The sequence below is a fragment of the Embiotoca jacksoni genome, unplaced genomic scaffold (assembly GCF_022577435.1).
Source record: "Embiotoca jacksoni isolate LCO1_2020_lvr unplaced genomic scaffold, fEmbJac1.0.p SCAF_1, whole genome shotgun sequence".
NCBI lineage: Eukaryota > Metazoa > Chordata > Actinopteri > Embiotocidae > Embiotoca > Embiotoca jacksoni.
The window spans coordinates 7,441,972-7,462,275 of record NW_027185229.1 but is presented as its reverse complement, the minus strand read 5'-3'; the positions used below and the strand labels follow the sequence as shown (position 1 = coordinate 7,462,275).

Sequence of the window (20,304 nt, the reverse complement as noted above, 5' to 3'; positions counted from 1 at the left end):
TGTGTCTCTGCTCATTACAGCTCACTTCTCGATGAAGACTAATGGTACTGTGGTGCAAAATAATTGCCGATCGTTCACCTACCTTCAGGCGGGTCCGTTGAGTGTTGTTCTTGAAGGGTTTTCAATCACTGTTCAACCCTTCATCCTCAATCAAACATGAATGTGCTTTTTGCACATGTCAGTTATTAGTCTGTGAAATATTTTCTGTTGAATTGTTTGTGTAAAAAGAATGACAAAAACAGCACAGATGATGCCATCAGGACCATCTCTGAGTGCCACTCTTAAAATGTTAAAACAAAGTCTGCATTACAAACAGTATACAGAACTGGACATTTAATATGGCATGAAATAACCTGTGTTGTGATTTGGTGCAATATAAATAAAATTGATTTGAATTGAATTCAGGAGACAGAAGGGATATAAGAGCCAGTTTATGGCCTTTCAGAACTAGTTTATAGTTGTTCCAAGCTTTCGTTCATGTGTTAATACACTACTTAGTGACCAACATTTACTATCAAGTGCTTTCTGTACAGGTCTAGATAGAGACGGGCGTAATTTGACTTCCATACCAGCTAGAGATTCACACCAGTGAATACACTTGAAATAAAGTGAGCTTAATCAGATTCAAGATATGTTTTTGCTTTTTAATTTTGATTTGTGCAGGATATGTAAGTTTTATTTAGATGTCTGACATTTGAATTTAGTTTGAACACATTATAGTTTGAACTGCAATAGAAAATAAACCTGGACCACTGAGTCCATAATCAATTTTTTTTATTTTTATTTTAAATGAAAGATCATTTACATGTTAATTTGGGTCAGATAAGTATCTTAACCCTCCCGTTGTCCTTGGGTCAAAATGACCCACAGCTGTGTTCAACCAAGTTCTATTTTCTTTTTATATTTTTTTCGGATCATTGGTGACCAGGGGGCTTGTCACCAATCTTTAAAGAAACCCTATAAAAATAAAAATATAAAAATAAAATAGAACTTGGTTGAACACAGCTGTGGGTCATTTTGACCCTAGGACAACGGGAGGGTCAACTTCTGTAGATTGTTACAGGATTAGAAGTGGCAGATCAACTGAGTCACTTGCGACATGTCGCACGGTCAGTGACTGAGTAAAAAATGCCTGGATTTAAAACTCTCAATACCTTTACTCCTCTAATTGAGAGTGACGTCGTCAGTGGCCTGGTAAGAAATTCAATGTGTTTGTTCCGCTTGTCACCAGTTGACCCTGAGTCTCCCCTGACTGAGGGGTCGGTGGGGAGGAGGGAGGGAGGATGTGTGATGGGTCACTGTGGTCAAAACAGGTGCAACAAATGGGAAGTGAGAGTTATTGGGTTTTACCTACTGTCAAGAACACATGTAATGTAGTTTGATCTCGGAAATACGGTATGTTTAAATGCTCTAAAAGAGTAATTTCAGACAGGGCCCAGAAATGAAGGCAAATTGACCTGGATGTCACTATATTAGTTTATTTAATGAGCTCAATATATTATTCATCAATCGTAGCAGAATTCGGAAGTGGATATAGATGATGAACATCAAAGGGGTGTCAGTGCTTTTTATAGGTGATAATTGGAGGTGATCGGGTCCTCAGCACCTCCGGTCCCCTGGGACCATTCATTTCACCCCTTGGAATAGAGGGACCAAAGGGGTCAAAATGGGAAGGGTGCAAAAAGGAGGATGGTGAAGCTGTGTATTGGGAGGGCGGGCTTTTAGAGTGGTGCTTATATTGAGGAGGAGAAAGAGGGAGTGAAACTGTCAAATAACGTTAGCACCAGATCAACTTAAGAACGAGACGGGTGAGCTTTTGCAGGGACATCAAGGGACGCCTATTCTGATAAAGCTGTGAGAGCTGAGACTGAGGTAAGGAAACTTAATTGCACTTCTACATAGAGCTTTAAAGCAAGTGTCTTCGCTTAATTTGATTTAAGGTTGAGAATTTCAAAAAGAGCATTGTTCAGTAGTTTACAATTTGGCCTGAGCAAGTTGTGTATCTTTTAACTATAATTATTGAACAAAGAAATTAGAGAATAAAAAGAAAAATGTATTTCAGTCAAAATATGAAAGCTCACAGTATTATTGTGTCACAGCCAGTGTGTCTTGAGATTGTAGTCATTATTACAGGAAAACCAAACTCAAAGAGGCCTTTTCAAAATGTGTTTAAACTTGAAAGAATAGCCTCCTGCAGTCAGAGCTAATTAACTTTCCATCCTTGCTTTTAGGTGGGAATATCATGAGTGTATCTGGGCTGGTTTTGCTGCTTCTCTGCGTGGGGGCTCACCTGTCCTACGCTCAGCACTGGTCCCATGGTTGGTACCCCGGAGGCAAGAGGGAGCTGGACTCCTTTGGCACATCAGAGGTAAGGAGCAGTGTTCGAGTTTGCACCATTTGGTCATTCACTGGGCAGTTTTTGTTGAGAATGACCCTTTTCTCATATTCTGAACCTGCTCTCTCTGTTTCTCAGATTTCAGAGGAGATTAAGCTGTGTGAGGCAGGGGAATGCAGCTATTTGAGACCCCAGAGGAGGAGTATCCTGAGAAACATTCTTGTAAGTAAACTAAGAGACTGTCTAAAGCTGTTTGATGCTGTAATCACTGGAATGTCAATAGAATTTATTTTAATTATCACATCTATATAACTCTGTTTTGAATATAGATATATAGAGATTATATTTTTTTTAAAAATAACAAAGTCCTCCAAATTTGAATCTTTAGTGAAGGTCCGATGTTTTTCACACAGATGCCTCCCTGATAATGAATGTGCCACATATCCTGGTCATATTATTAAGTGTATCTAAGTCTAATGTTATACTAAATAACTCTTTTTCACAGTTGAATGCCTTAGCCAGAGAGCTCCAGAAGAGAAAGTGACCACTTCCCCTCCTCTTGTCTTTTTCTTGACATGATTCTGTGATTCTCTGATGTTGTAATTTGTTACATTTGTCAGTAAATTTGTTTTCTAACATTATATTGTTTTTCCCTGTGGCAAAAAAAAAAAATTGTGGAAATGATAATGTCTTGGAATAAAGTATCTATTTTGATATTAACTTTTCTTTTTTTTTTTTATTGTTGATTTTCAAAAGTGGTGTGAAATGTAGCCTATAATAAAAAAGGTATAATGCTTTGAAGTTTCAGAAGTAGTCATAAAGTCCTCAGGGTCCCTTTCCTACTTGCTCATTGTGATGGCTCACAAGGATAGTAAAAAAAAAAGGCGTTTTGACCAAAATTCAAAAGAAAAATAAGCCGGACTGTTCAACGAGCAAAAATGTTTCCAGGTCAATTCTACCAAAACCATGTTTAATTGTCTGAATGTAGTTAGGATTAAATGTTTTTCTCCATAAAATTATCTTCAGTTCAATGAATATAAAATATTAAAACATGACATCTTTGAGTCTTCCCTCAAAGCAAACACCATTAATACTACGGCGTCACTGCGCATGCACCAAATCAGCTAGGGAAAAAGATGGACGATACGAGAGTCTGCACTCTGCTCACTGCGGAGTCAGACGCTCAAAATAACACTACCAGTACCCCTAACGCGGCTTCTGTCACAGATGCTGACAAAGTAATAAACACTAAATTAGATAGTACCCAGGTTGAAGGTGAGTTGTGTCTAGAACGTGAAAATTCCGCCGTATGGCGCCCTACCTGCCGAACCAACGTTAGCTTTTTAGCTAAACGGCTAGCCAGCTCATCAACCCAGGGAGCTAGTTAGCTCCTTAGCTAAGTCTGCTAACCTTAGCTGCAACGTGAAGGGTTTTTATTATAGCGGTCCGTGCGCACAGGACTCGTGAAAAGTATTGAAAAGTATTGCCCAACAAAGCTCCCTTTTACCCATAGCCCAGCCGGATCGTGAAAACATACAAAATTAGATGAATCGTTGTCCTAGCTCCGAAGTTTATAACGTGAGCTGGTGTCTGCGGACCGAAACAGCCTCACAGCGGTGGTTCAGGTTAGCTGGTTGGGCAACGAACAGCTGGTGGCGGAGGCCAACAAACAACTTGGTGCTGTTTACTACTTGACACTATTTTTTTTATTTATTTATTTATTTATTTATTTAATCCTTTCTGGCATTTAATGGTATCCTCGTCAAGACATATGACTGTGAGTTCACAGTGAAGCAAATTTGACAATGTAAAAATGTAGTTGTATTAAAAAAAAAAAAAAAGGAAAGAAAAAAAAGAAAAAGTCGGTTCTCAGGTTGGTTGTGATGTTGAAGGATCCCAGACCAGCTGAGGTGGCGCTCAGTCTGAGGTTAATAGCGTCTCCGTGGTGGCCTCGTTTACCAGTAAAATAAAACAAAAAAGGCGTGAACAGAAAATATTTGTCCTAATTCTAACATTGTACACATACCTACAATTTCTGTCTACTGTGACTATCTTTTGGTAAGTACAATATTTGAACTGTCTCAGCCGACATGAATACTTCGGTCAGTATCAAAATGTGCATATATTTGACTTAAGGCAATCTTTAATTAATTTAAGCTCTTTATATTTCACATTTTTCTTTTTAGTGTATACTTCCTGCATGGACACCTTTGTCCTTGATGACCATATTTTCTTTGTCTTGATCATTTGCAGTATTTATTGATGTAGTACATTTTTTTTTATTATGTGGTAAATGATCATTTTTCAACATAAATCTCTGCAAGAGCACAACTTTGAAGTTTAAATAAGGTAACTGATATATTTTAAACTCACGTTAATATGACAAGGTAGTTTGTGTGGAGTAAAATAGTGATCATGTCCGCTGCAGTAACACATTCTTACTCACCACCAGTTATGAAAGCATATTTATCTGTCATGGCAGAAGATGAAAAAGCTGTATGGAGGTAGTTCAGAATGAAATTAAAATTTTCTCAGTTGGTGTACAATACATGCGGCAAGTGTCTAGATGTGTGCTGTATACAACTGATGGAAGCTGGTGTGGAGTGATAAAATTGAAGTGGGAATTTTTAAGGCATTTCAGCAGTTTACAAGATCTAAAGAAAAATGGAACCCCTTTGTTTACCATTTTTCTAAAGAATAATTTTGATAAATGATCAATAAATTGTTATATAGGGAATGCTATTTTTTTTTATTCAAATTTGGTCTAAAGTGGGTGGTGCATGTTGTAATTGAGATAGCATGAAAATTACAAGTACATGAAGTTACTGTGGTAGTTTGTATTGAAGGGGAAGCTGTCTGTCATATGGTATTTTATTTGACACATTTATCACATTCAGACAATGAAAATTGTACCTATTAACATTTAATGTTGCAGCTTCTCATTTTTGAAAGATAAATTTGTCTAGAAAAAAAAACACATTAGTCTACAAAGCAAAAGCTAGAATTATGAAGTGCAGCTGTTGCACAAAGGTTCATTTATAGACTGTAAAATAAAAGTTTGTATCATATACTATAGGTTTTATCAGGGTTTCTGTGTGCAGTGAGTGAGTTGCTTTGGACAAAATTAGCTACCTAATGAATTTAAACTTAATTGTTTAATTGCCTTTTTTTTGTTCATCACTTAGACAATCTTCCACTTTCTTCACTATTCTGCAACAAAGGAGATAAAAGTGAAGAGGAGCTGCTGAAAGGTCTCCTCACGGACGATTACTGCCACGTGTGCGAGGCTGTGCTGCTGTTTGAGTCTCAGCGGCTGTCCCACTATGAGGTGTGCGCAGCTTTTCTGGCACCAGTGGTGGAACCCTGCAACATGTTTTTGTTTTTTTACCTCAAAAAAGTTGGAGCCTTTATAATGATGCCTCACATGTCCTCCGACTGCAGGGAAGGAAACATGCTCAGAAACTAAAGGTGTACCTGCAGGCACAAAGAGTGGAGAAGATGAATAAAGACTCGACAGGAACCGAGGTTAGTGCTCAGTTAATGAATTTAATTTGGGTCCAATCTTGGGTCTGTAATGATGAAAAATGAGTGTCACAGATGATTGAACATAAACCATAATGCTAAGCATCTAAGTCATAGCAGCAGGTCCCTAACAATATCCCTCTCAATAGAATATAAGGGGCATAAAGAAGAAATCTCCTGTTCTAAAGATGAAATGTGGAAGAACTTTGAATGATTGAAGACATTTTCATTTTCTTCAGTTTACTGTCAGAAAGCATATGTTTTTGTCTCTTGACATGCCCGTCTTTTGCCTCTTTTCTTTGCAGCGGACCATGACCACAGATAAAGACCGTTTCTGTGAGCTGTGTAACATGGTGTTTAGTTCCCCCGTGGTGGCAAGATCACACTATGAAGGCAAAATCCATACAAAAAATCTTCGTAAACAAGGTCTCCATCCACCAGGCAAGTGTGGGTTGTGTGAAAAATGAAAAGTATTTTTGTGAGCTGAATTTTCTTTATTTTACAGATTAACAGCAAATTCTGTTGACCGTATAATACCTTTGTGTGTCAAGTTCTGCTTGATGTCAGATGAAAAGACACATGGATTTCAATCTGATCATTTCTCATTGCATTTGTAGACAAGCGCACAGAAGTGCTTCCTTTACCGAGCCACACTCAGGATCCCGATAAGTCTGAGCAGAAGTCGTTCCCGGAGGGTGATTCGGAGCATGTTCTGGATGCTGCAGCCACCACAGCTGCCCCAAGCGCAGAGGTCGATCTGAAGGACCCCAACAAGTACTGTGCCCTGTGTGCTGCTTCCTTCAACAATCCCCAGATGGCCTTGCAGCACTACAATGGACGCAAACACCAGAGGAATCAGGCCAGACAGGAGCTGCTCAAAGAGCTAGGAGATGACAAGCAAGAAGGTAACACAGGCTCCCGCTTTTTAGCAGAGAGGACGATACAAAGAGCATCAGACCCTGCAGGAACTAAATCAGGATCTAACCATCATGTCTTATCATATTTTAAAGGCAGTTTTGATGTAAAGAAAACATTATATGTCAGCGTCTTTTAATCAAACTGAGATTTAAGGTCACAAATATAATCTGTCAAAAATGGCAACAGTATGAAGGCTGGAAACCAGCACATAAACATATCAAGAAAGATACAACAACACTTCAGTACACAGTAATTCAAAGTGAAATACACAAATACATTTGCTAGAGAACTTCCTAAAACAACACTGATATTTGAAACTGCATGAAGATTTCCCCCCATCAGAGGCAGCAGGTTGGTGTTAGCTTAATAACCTTGTTACAATAAACGGATGTTGGCCAGATTCAGTTACTCTGATTGTAGTTATGTTAAATCGTAACACAGCAGGTATTCAATGAGTTAGGGACTGTTTTAAGCAGTCACTCAGAATGTTACCCAAGGGTTTAATATGACTTTTTATTTTTTTATTTTCAATTGTAAGCTGCAAGTCTTTGTAGAGAAGACTTGGAGATGAGTTAGGCATTTGTAAAAAAAATAACTAAACCAGAGGAAGTCATATCTGAGTGCTTATAAGCCAATAGTTAATCATTTCTACCATTTCTCCCTCTTCTTCAGCCAACTCCCTGATGTGTCACATGTGTAGCGTGCAGTTTAACTCTGTGGAGATGTACCAGGCCCACATGCAGGGAAACAAACACCAGACCAGGTAAGATCAAGCATTTTCTGACAGACGCACTGTCGGCCGTAATTCCATCTACATTTTTACTTTACTTAAAATATTATCTCTGCTACAGTGGACTTCTTCTTTACTCTGCAGAACTTTGGCATTAAGTGACTTTTTTTTTTTTAATTTTTTTTTTAATTTTTTTTTTTTTTTTATACTTATACTGAATAAGATGACTTTGTGCACATTTTTCTGGCTTTTAGCACATTTTTTTGCTACATAAAGGATGTGCATAAAGGATGTGCACAACCATCCTCAGTAAAGGTGCAGGACTTTCAGTTTGTGAAAAACCTCTACATTTCTCATCCAACCTCAGTGGATGGTCATATTGCTCTGCGTCTGCTGGATGTTCAGGAAGTAAACGGTTTGACATGATAAGTTAAACAGGCACTATGTGATATTATGAAACCGGTTTGTTGAAGTTTGTTTTTCTATTCTATTGTGTTGAGAAACAAAAAATGGGGCTTTGGCGTGACATCAAAATTGACCTTTACTGAATAGCAAATTAAATTCAGTTTATATGTTCTTGACCAGGGAGAAGAAGGTCATTGACCTGTGCAAATCCCAACAAAAACCCTACAACACATTTACAGATGAACTGGCAGATTACATTCAGGTCCAGAAAGCTCGTGGACTCACCCCCAAGACCAAACAAGTAGTCCCTCAGGGTGATACACAAAACGAGGACGAAGATGATGAAGGAGAAGAAGAACGGGAAGGATTAAACAGGGGGGATATGATAGAACTGAATAAACCTATGCCCTACCCCCCTCCCACCTCCAACCCTCCTCATCAGTCCCGCCCTGGTTCTTACTACCCAGCTGAAACAAGGCGTCCTTCACATCAGGGTCCAGCCTGGCCATCCCAGGGCTGGGACTACAGCTGCTCTCCGCCAGGCTTCCCAGGCTCAGGTCCTCCGCAGTTTACTAATCGGCCCATAAAGAGAAGGAGACAAAGAAAACAGTCAAGCTCCTCCTCATATACGACCTCATCATCCTACTCCTCCTCGTATTCCTCCGATAGCAGCAGCACAAGTGAGAGCGGTGACAGCGAATATAGGCGCAGAGAAAAGAAGAGGATCAAAAGATCCTGGAGGGAGAGAGGCAGGAGAGGAAGAGATGAGGAGTCAGATAAGGAGGAGAAGAGGAGGAGGAGGAAGCACCGAAGGGGAGAAAGAAATAGTGACTCTGAGGAGAGAAGAAGAGAGAAATCTGTAGAGTCGGTGGCAGGGGTGGGGAGAAAAAAGCTCAAAAATGATGGGAAGCGAAGATTAAAAGACAAAAAATCCCATGAGGTGAGCTTTGAAGGGGACGGAGGAGAAAGAGTGACGGAAAAATTCAAACCAGAAGACACGACTGAGAATAAAGAAGAGAATGAGTTGAATATTCAGGCTGACATTAACGTTGAGCAGAGGGAGGGTGGACAGGATGAGGCAGCCAAACCCAGATACAGGAAAGAGAAAAGAAAAATGAAGGAGAGAGTTGACACTAGGACGGAGGAGGAGAAGCTGTGGGACGACTCCATTCTGGGTTGTTAAACTCAGCAGGACCAGCTGAACTTCTGAACTGCTGACATTTCAAAAATATTTCACAATCATGAGATTGCAAATATATTTTAAAAATGTGTATATTCAAATTATTAGAATCATCTTGTTAGCAGCTAACAAAGAAGTTTTCTGCTCTGATAACCCTGAAGTGTTATTCTCCATAGGTGTGTGCTAGCTGGCTAGCCATGTTTAGTCAGTTTGTATTTGTAAGGAATGAATGTATTCCCCCCAATTCTGTGTTTTTGGAGGGGTTTCAGCTATGGGTTTTTTTCACTATGATTGTGGTCTCCTCTATCAAGAGCATAAGAGATCCAATTATCCTTAATTTCTCTTAACCTATTAATACATCATTAAGTTAAATTATTTTGAATATAAATGTATGCCACTGCCAAGGAGTGCCATCCCTTGAGCAGTCTGTGGTTGGCGCTGTTGAGCTTTGTTCAGATCACCGATGACGCGAATAAAAGCTTATGAATGTTGAATGCTTATTCGTCCCATTTCTTTTGAGGGGCTGTGTGCTGTCACTCATGAGTGCAAAGGCTGAAAGAAGGCTTGTAGAGATATGGAGAGGTTCAATGTATGTTGAATATAAAAATATTACAAATTGTGTGCGTTTTGCACCATTGCGGCGTTGTGATGGGAGAGTGCTGAGAGATTTACTTAGTCTGCACTGTGTGCTTTTTTCATGTGTTAGGGATGTGTTTGCACATCCAAACAGCACATCAATGTTTGGGGTCATACAGGTGCAAAGCGTTAAAATGAGGACAGCTCTTTAAAAAAAGAAAACAGAATTCATGTTCAGAGGCAGTGTGTGATGAATTGAACAACAGCGGCCTATTGTTCTTAAAGGAAAATTAAAAGAAAAGGTAACATTACAAAGTGTCAACTACTATTGGAATAGAAAAAGAAATGTGTTCTCTAATTTCTTACCATTGTCTTCACTCATAAGGATCCAGTCAAACATGTCATTTTAAATTGGTCCTTAAGTCTCTAAAACTGTCCAAATACGTTGACTGGTTGAGCTTCTGTTTAATCCTTTTGGTACAACAAGCTCCTTGGTTATAGTTCTGTGACGTATTTGGTTTGCTTGTGGACCACAATGTAAAACATTATCAGTAAGTGCTATGTGAGTGTCTAGTTTAGAAAGCTTATGAATTATGACATTGTGACAGATTGGAAAAAGCAGGTGCAACATAAATTTGTCAAAAAATACATAAACAGAAGTGTATATTAAGACCGAATACATGAAACAGCTAGCGAGTGTGTTTTAAGGTAAGTTATTGATAAAGTTAGATGTTGATAGAAAAGAAACAATATCATGAGAAGTGACAAAAATGCTGATATATTCTACATCAGCAGTCCTGTAGAGGCTACATGATAAAAAAAAAATCTTTCAAAGTGACGTTTTGACTTTGAATATCGACGCTGTTAATGAGACCCAAACACCTGTGACGTGTACTGTAATATGTGTATGGATATAAATGAAGTAAACGGCTTCTCATCTTGTCAGCTTTTGACTTGAAGCGTTGAAGCGGAGACCAACAAAGGCTTCATCGCTCAGCGATGCGCGGAGATGCTCTGAAGCCCCCTGAGATCTCCTGTTTTCAAAGAATCCTGTGGTCTCGTTCCCTGTCTCGCTCGAATCTTCGACCCCCGTAGAGCTGTCGGGTCCCCACATCCTCTCACTTTGAGACCCCCACCAGATCGCTCTCTGTAACCTTTTGCACAAAGACACACAATAATCCACAGATGCCACTTAGATGATTTAGAGAATTATCAGTTTAACAAGGAGTTCTGTGTACAGTTCATAAACAGTTAATCCTTATTTCTTTTAGATTGGAGAACTCGGAATTAATACCAGTCAATGGGACGTAGTACTTTTAATGTGGGGAAAAGTGTTTAATGCAGTCTGTCAGTCTCCGCCACTCATAAATGGCAATGTTTAGATTTAGGTTTGATGAATAGACGTTACTGTATTTTATCAGCTTCTGTCTTTGAATGTCACAAACTAAATCCATTTATTGTTAAATTTATTATAAAAATGGCTGGGGGTTTTTTTTGTTGTTTTTTTTTATCAATCCTTAATTGTTTGTCACTCAACATTCAATTGTTCCACATTTATGAGATAGTGAATCAGATGTACAGATTTGCTGTTTGACTCTGCATCTTATCATCATAAATGAATTACTTTTGGGTATATAGTCAAGTTTATTTATGTAGCTCATTTATACACATGATAGGTTGACCAAAGTGCTGCACAATATCAAACAGAATTAAAACAGATCAGACAGACTTGAAACAGCAAAAAAATAAGATGCAATAAAACAAAAGTTGAAGAAAATTGAGAACAATATTAAAGCAAAACAACACAAGGATATACACAAACGAGTTAATAAAAAAAATATAATAATAATAATAATAATTGGGCATAATCTTAAAATACCATTGAGAATAAATGTCTTTTCAGTTTAGATCTGAATATTGGTGGGGAAGTTCCAAAGTGTCGTGGATTCATTCAGTTGTGACCCGAGCAAGCATCATGGGACATGAGGGTGCAACAGGTCAGACAGATGGGACGGGGCTGCTCATAAAATGTTTAAAAGAGTCCTTTACTGAACAGGAGACTGATATAAAGATGCCAGGATAGAAGAAATGTGCTCATACGGATGTGTACCCTTTCAAGAACTTAAAAAAAAAGGAGGGGCACGAGCTCAGCTGAAACGCTTAACTGAAAAGAAACTGGCTTTGACAACAGAATTAATTTGTAAGTGTAATTAAAAAGAATAATACAAAAATGACATCCAGGTTCTTTACATGAGGTTTACAGGGTGCCATAAAACCAAGATATGTTGAATGTTGTCAAGTGACACAGCTGGTTGGCGAAAAGGGGTGGAACACAAAAATCTATTTGTTATCTTTATTGAAAATTATGAGAGAAACGTTTTGACATTGACCAAGTGACTTATTGAAGAAATTGCAGAAGTAGTGTCAGGTTTCAGATGTAGGTATATCTAAGTGTCATCGGCATAAAAGTGACAGGCAATGCTTTGTGCTTTAAAGATAAACCCAAGAAAGAAATGGTTTTGGGATAGATAATTGTCAGTGGAATAAACTGAGGGAGCGGTTTATTTATAATACAAGTTATAGAAACTATATTATTCCGTGACCCCAAAGGGAGGATATGGATGGATGATGGATTATTACATTTTTTTTCCATCTGAAGTGAAGTCAATACCTTTAAGCGGAGGATATATAAAAATATTCATATAATTTGTTTTGCCAAATTGCATGCACAAACCTCACTGGGTTCTGTCTTGATCTTATTTTGTGTGTGTCTGAATACACTTATACGCGGTACTTTAAAAAGTTGTTGAGACAGAACTGAAGTAAATGTATAGACACGCCAGTGGACATTTATTAATAGTCTACCGCATTGTGGATCTTAGTTTGTATAAATAATCTTTTGTTCCCGGTTAATACTTCAATATAAAGTTTTGGCTCTGTAAACTGATAGTCTCTTTCTGTGCTCTGCAGTGAGACATGAAGCTGCGTATGTAGGACTCTGCTGAGCTCTATAGGTCATGCACCTGGGCGGAGACCACAGCGCTGCAAATTGCTGCTCTGGGAATATACAACTTTGTTATTGTTGGATATGTGGTATCATGTTAGCTCATGAAACATCACCACATGTTCTCAGCTGTCTGCCATGATCCCTGTAATATCAGACACTTAATGCTCTGTATGGTGAGCTGCATCTTTAACAGCCCGTGTCTCTGAGATGAAGCATTATTTTGTTGGGGACATTTTAAAGGTACAGAGAATGTGAGAATGGGACGATTAAGTCCCAGTTGTCCGTCTTATAACCATTTCAAGTTGTTTAACAAAAAAATTCAGCAGCGCGCGTGTGTGTGTGTGTGTGTGTGTGTGTGTGTGTGTGTGTGTGTGTGTGTGTGTGTGTGTGTGTGTGCGTGCACGCGCATTATGTTTAAATTGCATGGCTGGTTTATGGCCCCATCTCATAGGCCCTGTGTGTGTGTGTGTGTGTGTGTGTGTGTGTGTGTGTGTGTGTGTGTGTCACATTGGGGTGTTGCCGTGACGACTCATGGCCCTGTCACTACAGTTCCTCCCATTATCTCTGACAAATATATAGCAGGAAAAGAAAGTGTCAGCACCTTCCTTCGGCGACCACTTAAGATACACACACGGGTACACAGACAGACACACACTCACTGGAGGCCTGACAAAATGATCCCGCTGCTACTGGCATGGACACTGCTGACAGTGTCGTTTTGGACTCAGGGTAAGACCATTACGTTTTCTTTGATGCTTTGTAAACCTTCAGCGTTCTCGACATCATAACTCGGCCGGGGTCCTGTAGCGAGGGATGTGTCGTCAACTGTTGTTTGTCTGAAATTTAACTTGGATTATGTTTGTGTTCATTAAATACAATATCAGCTGTAGTTTGTGCCAAAAAGTTCAAATGTGTTTTTTAAATAGACCGAGCACAACACAGTGTCATTTAGTTGGTTTGTTCATTTTGTCATCCTACAGTTGTACTAATACACATTACTGATACTGTTATGTCACCAGATCAATTGATGGGATATGTACAATCAGCCCTTTACTTGTGATGATAAATTATAAGGGTAAAAATGTCCAACGTGTTTGTGCTCTGCGGTAGGTCTTCATCATTGTGTTTTATATTTGCATGTTTTTTTTATATTGTAGCTCTATCGAGGCATCCAAATGAATTGTATTTGTACTTTCTAATGCAACTCATTGGATATAGATTAAAATCAGTTTGTCGCATTCTTGAATGTCATGCAGTTTGTGCAATTTGTACATTTTAGTACAAACGACAAGATCTTTCAACAAACCAAAGTACCAGTGAGTTTTACCTTTCACACAGACTTTTCTTTGAAATGCCGTTTACCTTTAGTTATTTCATAACACGAACGATTGCGACAGGTATGTGCCCGTTTACCTGACGTGAGAACACACAACATAGGCATCAGAGATGATTCTAAAACTAGATCAAAAAAACTCCTCCAATGAAGACATCCCTGAAATACACATCATTGCTAAATCAGTCTGTCTTAGAAATGTGCAGAGTTTGCACTTTAGAGGCCGAGAGGAGATTTCTTCATAGTTCGGCTATATCACTTTTAAACACAACGGCGGTTTCCAACATACTTTGGCATGTCATCAAACAGAGTTAAAGTACTCCGATAGACTTGGTTATAAGAAGTTAAAAAGACAATAAACAAATAAAAAGCAAGAAACTTGCAGCACTTTTGATGATAGTTGTATCTCCATAGTCCCAGTTGCAGTTTTAATCTCTTCCGCTTTGCTTGAAGTATGATTATTTGTGTCTTTTACATTACAATTACTCTTAATTTTGTTAGAGCGACCACGCATGATTGCTGTGGGCTTTTCTTCAAACCTTTCTAAACACCAAGTGACGGACAAGTTGACTTCAGACATTAAAACAAGACTCAGTGACCCATTTTGAGGAAGTTTGGCTATAACTTGTTTCAGAGCCCCAATAATATATATGACCCTGATCTAATGTACTAGACTGTAGATGTTGTTTAATTTTCTACAAGTTTGTTTTGTAGATCTCAAACTTCCCTTTATTTCCACTCCTAGGTTCAAGCCAGATCCTGATACAAGAAACCGTCAAAGATCGTTATCCTGTGATCTCCAGTACTGAGACTATTGACTGTGAATGTAGTAACTTCTCCTGTGACCATGTCTACTGGTTCCTCACTATTCCCCACAAAGGCACGGTAACGTTTCTTGCCAAGTCCAACACCGCGAACCGTGTCACCTATAAGACTGCGAATGAGACACGGTTTAAATTCAGCAAGAGGGGCACTGCATCTTTTGTGCTTCGCATCATCGGTGTGACAGAAGCGGACGCAGGGATTTATTCTTGTGTGCTAAAGGACAGGAGCAACGCAGAGATATGGAGGCCTGGGACTCGTCTTCGACCGGGAGGTTTGTATGCTCAAATCTCAAGTGCTGGCTGGCATTTAAATCTGCTATATAATGCCATTTCATTCAATACAAACGATGTACAAAGAAGATTGTGACTTCAAATAAGTATATCCTACAACAAGCCATGCAACTGCAGTGCACCCAGTTTGAGTTCGTCCACAGAACTTTGCCGCTCGTCCCCGTCTCTTCTTGTGTTTCCTACAGTGTAATGCTACACTCTTTATTAGTATTTCAACATATTTATTGATATTAATTTTACACATCAAAACAATACAATCTAAATTTGACTATTATCTCACTGGACTCAAACTTTATCATTATCTCCAGAGATTCTCGTTCTGACCAAAGTCTTTGCTTTCGAGCATCCTGTAGTTTGTCTTGCTCACCTGGGTGTGCCGGATCAATACAAGCACATAGAGTTAGTGGACTCTCCAGACAACATCAGGAGCATTCGACACAGTGACCGCTGTTGTTGCTTTTTTTTTTAGAGATGTGTACAGGTGAAGAGGTATGCATGAGAAATATTCTAGTTTCAATGTTACTTTGAATTGTGGCTCAGGACTCATTTTTGACCGGCCGGTGCTTCCAATCTACAAGTGACAATTTAACGAGTAAATTAATAGGAAAAAGATTCCAAGTCATGTACGAAAACAAAATGTGTTTGATCTACAAAAGAGAAAAACTGGCAGAAGAACTGTCCGCTGGCTTAATGGACTACTGAAGAGTCACATGCAGACTAACAGCACACATCATGTATCTACAGACTAAATCTGTCAATAAGATTCTGGTCAGAACTATTTTTTACCGTCTTTAACAATTTAATATTAAGGACAGGTTGAAAAAACAAAATTTATGTTCTTGCTTCACTGCTATTTGTCACTTGTCTTCATGGTTCTTTGGTTCTTATCTGACAGTGACCCCTCCAACACCACCTCCCAAGACCAAACCTACAGCACCGGTTAAGTCAGTCTGTCGCTGCTCTCGGAACAATCGGGGTACGTTATTGAGAGTTTCCATCAAAGAATAATAGCGTATGCTGTTTTTTTTTTTTTTGCTGCAGTGTGTAATTTGTCTGATATTCTGCTGGGTACAAATTTGTTTCAGCACTTTGCTCTATGAATATGTATATTGTTACAGGTGTAAATCTTCTGCCCTGTACCAGATTGAAATGATGTAAATGCAATAGAATAAACAACGTGAAAACAGACTGCTATAAGACGCAATGCTCTAATGATTTGTTTTTACATATATCATATATATTTTTAGATGTATTTCTATTTATATCACATAATTATGATGAAAGAAGCTGTATTGAAATCCTGTTCTGTATATATGTTTTGCTCCAGATGGCTGCGGCTACATGGTCCTGTGGCCCTTGGTTGGACTTCTTGCAGCCTTGGCGCTCATTCTCGTCTGCACACTGTACTACTTCAGCCGTGAGTAGTGTTCCCGTTAGATGTGCAAAATAATGTGAAGTGGAGTGGGGAAAAAGTATCGTGTTTGCAGAGATTTATGCCCAGCGATGCAGCAGATTATCCTCACAAGCAGTTTAAAAGTTTGGGTTTAAAAATAAAAGGTTTTATTGTTTCTCTGATGTCGTTTCTTTTGCTCACAGGGCTACCCAAAAAATGTCGCCACCACTTTGTGAAGTAAGTCCATTACTACAGATAGTGAATATCACTGTTGTTCGTGTGTGTTTTATGTACAATAAGAAGTAAACCTTGATTTTGATCCAGTTGTAATTTTGCTTCTGCAACCGTATGTTCTAACTTTAATGTATATCTTCGTTTTTCTTCTTCAAGGAAGAGGCAGATGACCTGAAGCGCTGCATCTGCAGCTTACATCAGACTTCAAGTATGTACCTGATGCATGAAATATGATGTATGATTATTAAAAGTTAATTGAAGTTTATAAAACTTGCCTGTGTGATTGCAGTGGCTGAAGTGCTTCAGCTGAGCCGTCCGTCCAGCGGAGCGTGAAGGACGTGACTCACCCTGAAGATCAACTCTGCTAACAACAAGATGTCATGTTTTTTTTGCGTGACATGTGCCCTCAGCCAGAGGAGATTTTTATATTTTCAGCAGCAGCAGCCATGTAACATATTGTGAGATATTGACCGATTTTGTAGTGTCTTTTCTAAGACAGAGCGCCGCTGAGTTCAGCTGAAATATTTTTAATTTGTCCCTGTATGCAGATTTTTATCATCATTTATCAAGGTGCTTTTTCAATTCAGCATTCACTGGGTGTGCAACTTATTTAGATTTTTAATAAATCATTACAAAACATGTTTTTTTAAGCCATCTTGTGATACAAATGTGTTCGTTGACCCTGAATTCACAGAACAGCTAGATTGAAATACAGTCTTTGCTCATTTTCTGCATTTTTTTGTCTTTCCTGTGTGTTTTTGTCTTTCACAGATTGTAGTTTACACATCTATCGGGGTGAAAAGAAGCACCTTCACGTTGGTTTTTCTGTGAGACTAATTCTATCAATAAAATGTTGTATTTCCAAACATTTACAGTGATTACAGATAACGTATCAGTTCTTCTACATAAAGATGAGTGTCAAAAGGCAGGCTTACCTAAAGATTACTAATAGTCAGAGTCACTTTTGCAGTAGCAGGAATAATACAGGTATAACTGAGGCCAAGCTCTCTATGTTTCCAATGACAGTCATGACTTGTGTATTGAAGATTTCTAAGATGTGCCATATTTCAACACTTTTGCTGTGTTGTAAAGATTTCTCTGCATGTGTAGGTAGAGGAGAAAGAAAGGTTTGGAAGTGGGTGTTGTACTTCCATTGTCAATATCGTGTTTGGCGGAAGTTGAGTAGGTGAGTGACGGGGTTTGGTTTCTTACTTGACTTTTGATGTGTAAACTTGCATCACATCCAGTTTCTGTCGAACTGCCTTCAGTATTTGTCAAAAAGCGTCGCTATTCCAATCTTAAATTTCAGGTTAAGAAGTCATTTTATAGCAAAGTGTGTCTCTTGCCGTCTCACTCTCTCTGTCTCTCTCAAACGCACACGCACGCACACACACAAACACACAAACAAACAACACACACTCACACCTGTTTGATCGAAGAGTGCAAAGACACGATGGAGTTATCGGTTGTTCGGGTCTCAGGGAGTGTGCGCGGCTCTTTCCTGTGTGCAGGAGACAGAGGAGACAGAGCCTTGTTCACTGAGATGCTATCGCTTCGCTCAGCTTTGAGCTCTTCATCTCGTCTCCGAAACAAAAAGACCGCAAAAATACCACAGACCGAACCACAAGCACTGACAGACACACGAAGACAGAGCGCGCGTACAGTTTTTAACATATGACATAGTTTAAAAAAAAAATATATATATATATATATATATATGAAATGAACATCTAAAGACTCTTGTTTCAGTCTTGGGTTTTATTGGATATAATACAGCAGAGTACAAGTCAATGACCAAATGCTTTTAAACACAGCGCACATGATTATTAACTTATACATGCATATGTGTGTGTGTTTGTGTTTGGAGCAAGGGAGGATATGTATTATTAATACTATAATATTAATTTGTAAATCATAAATTACTATCATAGTAATTTATAGGAGCAATAAGGGAACACATTTGGTGAATTCCTGCTGTAGAGTGGAGAAGTTAATTTCACAAAACAAAACCAACTCCATATAATCAGTCAAAGCAAACTAGACCAAAATTACATGCAGCTGCCAGTTTAATAAGAACAGCTACATCCATTGACCCAAATGGTTGAAATGCCTCTCAGTATAAAATAATTCAACCCAAGACAGGCAATAATACATAACATAACCTTTATGCATGTAGAATTTATTACAGGTCAGCTGTAGTGGACTGCTAAGCTACATGTACCTGATAAATTGGTAAACAGCATGTACAGTATGATTTTATCCTTGTAGATGTTTGAAGAAATCATAGATTCGCCTTCATCGGTTCCAGGAAATGAACAAATGCAGATGGCAGCAGTAAATTCACCATCAGTCACAGAGAATTGATTTCTGATGCTGATTTCTGTTAAAAAAAAAAAAAAAAAAAAAAAAAAAAAAAAAAGGATATTTAAAACACTATACTCTGTCATTTTGAAATACAAGTATATGACAAACAATACCTTATAACACTGATATTATTATAGTCAAACTACATTAGCTTTTAGAATTTTAAGCTAAAAAGGTATGTATGTTTTTATTAGTGTTGTTCGTGTGTTTAAAAGTTTTAAATGTAATAAATACACCATACATTCATTATATTTTGTCTTAGTGTTAGCTGTAATATATTGAACATGAATATGAAGTTCAGATGAATACAATCAGAAATATAAAAAACAATATGGTACAAGGTGAACTGAATGCTAATACATAGTATTGTAAGCCTTTTTTTTTATTTCTGTTATATATTACGTACACCTTATAAAAAAAGAAGTGTCTTAATGAAGTGTAATGAAATAGTGTCTAACATGATGAACTGATAGGTGTATTTTATATAATAATAATCTGTTTATATTTAAATTGTGAGACATTGAAAAACACAAATTTCTCCCGTGCTTTTCCTCCAAGAGATATTACTGTATATACATGTTGATGAGTTGAAATAAAATATATTAAAGATACACAGCAGGCTGAATGTCAATGATCAGTTCTGTAAAATGCAGCAGTTTTCTAACAAGCATAATATTGATGCAGCCATAAATGATAGAGATGTCTGATATCAAATATGTGAACAAATGAAGCAACAATGTGGAACACTCAGGTGTTTGTTGTGAAATCTACAGACAGTATACTGCATGGTGCAACAGGTCACGTTCAGTTACAGGTCGCATATTCATGAATGTCACATTTGTCACATTATGTAGGTTTATATGTTTTGTAGGAAATTTCTGCCTCAATTTTAGCCTACTCTGAACTGGATTTGACAAAATATTCTTTGAAATGACAAAGCCTCAACATTCAAATAATGTGACTTCTTTTAGGATATCAATATCTGCAGCAACAATAGTTCCATATTTTGTAATAGGAATGCATACATAGCAACTTGTAGTTTTCAACATGTGCAGCGTACTATTTTTAAGAGTCTGTTGACCGTAACAGTCCAAATAACATTCGAGCACCTTGTGTTTTTTTGTAATGAAAAAAGGGTAAATGTTAAGGAGTCAAAAGTCATATAAACATAAAATTCCTAAGTACATTTATT

At 38.1% G+C, this 20,304-nt stretch overlaps 3 protein-coding genes across 3 annotated transcripts; all 3 read left to right on the top strand.

Moving 5' to 3' along the window:
- Nucleotides 1-1,784: 1,784 nt before the first annotated feature.
- Nucleotides 1,785-3,101, top strand: gnrh2 (gonadotropin-releasing hormone 2). Its single transcript, XM_069151511.1, has 4 exons — nucleotides 1,785-1,872; nucleotides 2,232-2,368; nucleotides 2,474-2,557; nucleotides 2,841-3,101. Exons 2-4 carry the CDS (start codon nucleotides 2,243-2,245, stop codon nucleotides 2,877-2,879), a joined length of 249 nt encoding a protein of 82 aa, XP_069007612.1. The 5' UTR covers nucleotides 1,785-1,872; nucleotides 2,232-2,242; the 3' UTR covers nucleotides 2,880-3,101.
- Nucleotides 3,102-3,471: 370 nt separating this feature from the next.
- zmat1 (zinc finger matrin-type 1) lies at nucleotides 3,472-9,584 on the top strand. The gene is made up of 7 exons (XM_069143935.1): nucleotides 3,472-3,610; nucleotides 5,521-5,663; nucleotides 5,777-5,860; nucleotides 6,163-6,298; nucleotides 6,475-6,762; nucleotides 7,448-7,538; nucleotides 8,091-9,584. Exons 1-7 carry the CDS (start codon nucleotides 3,472-3,474, stop codon nucleotides 9,091-9,093), a joined length of 1,884 nt encoding a protein of 627 aa, XP_069000036.1. The 3' UTR covers nucleotides 9,094-9,584.
- Nucleotides 9,585-13,276: 3,692 nt separating this feature from the next.
- On the top strand, nucleotides 13,277-17,605 carry cd8b (cd8 beta). Its single transcript, XM_069143823.1, has 7 exons — nucleotides 13,277-13,402; nucleotides 14,752-15,102; nucleotides 16,017-16,097; nucleotides 16,449-16,538; nucleotides 16,718-16,751; nucleotides 16,905-16,956; nucleotides 17,038-17,605. Exons 1-6 carry the CDS (start codon nucleotides 13,348-13,350, stop codon nucleotides 16,921-16,923), a joined length of 630 nt encoding a protein of 209 aa, XP_068999924.1. The 5' UTR covers nucleotides 13,277-13,347; the 3' UTR covers nucleotides 16,924-16,956; nucleotides 17,038-17,605.
- Nucleotides 17,606-20,304: the final 2,699 nt, after the last annotated feature.